Here is a 1,351-nt window from a genome sequence, read left to right on the forward strand (position 1 = left end):
ACCTTTGACCTCTGTTAGGTATCCAGTGTAAGTTATGTGTCTGTGACCTTTGACCTCTGTTAGGTATCCAGTGTAAGTTATGTGTGTATGTGACCTTTGACCTCTGATAGGTGTCCAGTGTTGTACTTCAGAGTGCAGAGGGTGTGTCCTGCTGTGGAGACAGAAGAAGGAGCTCATCTGGTTGATCGAACACACACCTCTCTTTACTTGGTGAGCTTTCACTCTGACCTCATGTTTGGTGTCAGTTTCAGTCAGTAGTTCTGGTAAACAAAGTATCATAAACAAATAACATATTTGCAGCACTATAAATGTCTTGTTTTTCTCTAAAAAGTCTTGATTTTGCAGCCACCTCACAAACAGCAGAATGAACATTGTAGACAAATGTGGTCTTATTTTGATTTCATACAGCTTTAGTGTCAGTGAGTGAAATATGTTTTTGTTATTTTTCATTTTACTTACACTTTATTGTGTTGTAGATGAATTGACTGACTGACTTTAGTCACTCACTGACTTCCTGTCCTCTCAGGGAGTGTCGACRAACAGCCCTGTGCCTTTTTATGTGGAGGAAGGATCTCTGTGGAGCAGCCTATTTCCTCCAGGCCTCAACAAGACTGTAGACCTCATGAGCAGCATCATCCGGCCTCACCTGCAGCACAGGTAACCCACATGTCTGACATGTATAACAGGAAGGAGGAAAACTACAAACCATTTAGAGACATTACAAAAACTAATGAAAGTATGTGATGTAAATAATATTGATGACGTGAGAATATTCATGCTGTTCACAGCTATGGTGCACAGTTTTCTGATTTGTTAACTTAGGGTCTTGACATGTACCATATGTATAAATTGCTTGCAATGCATCAACCGGTAAGGTCAAGTGTTAACAAATATTGCTGATGACAGTGGTTAAATCAAACTGTGTTTTAGAATTCCTTTATTTAAAACAGGGACAATGGGCAAATAAAACATTAAAAGATGTTTTGCACCAGATTTAGCTTACGCTAATTTCCATCTGTAGTCCCTGAACAACAAAATACAATCTAAATCAAGGCACAGAACAATAATCCATAAAATTTGTAGACGCAGTCACTGCATAAAGTCATAAAGACAATAACAATCAATTCTAATTACAATCTCTATACACAGTCATAAAATACATCAGTAAAAAACAGTTGTACATGCTAAACGTCTGTTCATTAATCACTAATACCATCCATCCATCCATCAATCCATCCATTTTCTTCCGCCTATCCGGGATCGGGTCTCGGGGGCAGCAGCTTCAGAAGGGAGGCCCAGACCTCCCTCTCCCCAGCCACTTCTTCCAGCTCCTCCGGGGGAACTCCAAGGC

General features: G+C 40.1%; 1 protein-coding gene across 2 annotated transcripts in view; it reads left to right on the forward strand.

Annotated features, from left to right (window-relative positions):
* Positions 1–110: 110 nt before the first annotated feature.
* pex6 (peroxisomal biogenesis factor 6) overlaps positions 111–1,351 on the forward strand; it is a gene marked incomplete at its 5' end in the record, with an annotated part of 21,066 nt that continues 19,825 nt past the window's right edge. For both annotated transcript variants that reach the window (XM_014016074.1, XM_014016075.1), the window contains 2 exon segments: positions 111–210; positions 527–657. In XM_014016074.1, the coding sequence (XP_013871528.1) occupies positions 111–210; positions 527–657 (231 nt within the window).

Source organism: Austrofundulus limnaeus, unplaced genomic scaffold (assembly GCF_001266775.1).
Source record: "Austrofundulus limnaeus strain Quisiro unplaced genomic scaffold, Austrofundulus_limnaeus-1.0 Scaffold138, whole genome shotgun sequence".
Taxonomy (NCBI): Eukaryota; Metazoa; Chordata; class Actinopteri; order Cyprinodontiformes; family Rivulidae; genus Austrofundulus; species Austrofundulus limnaeus.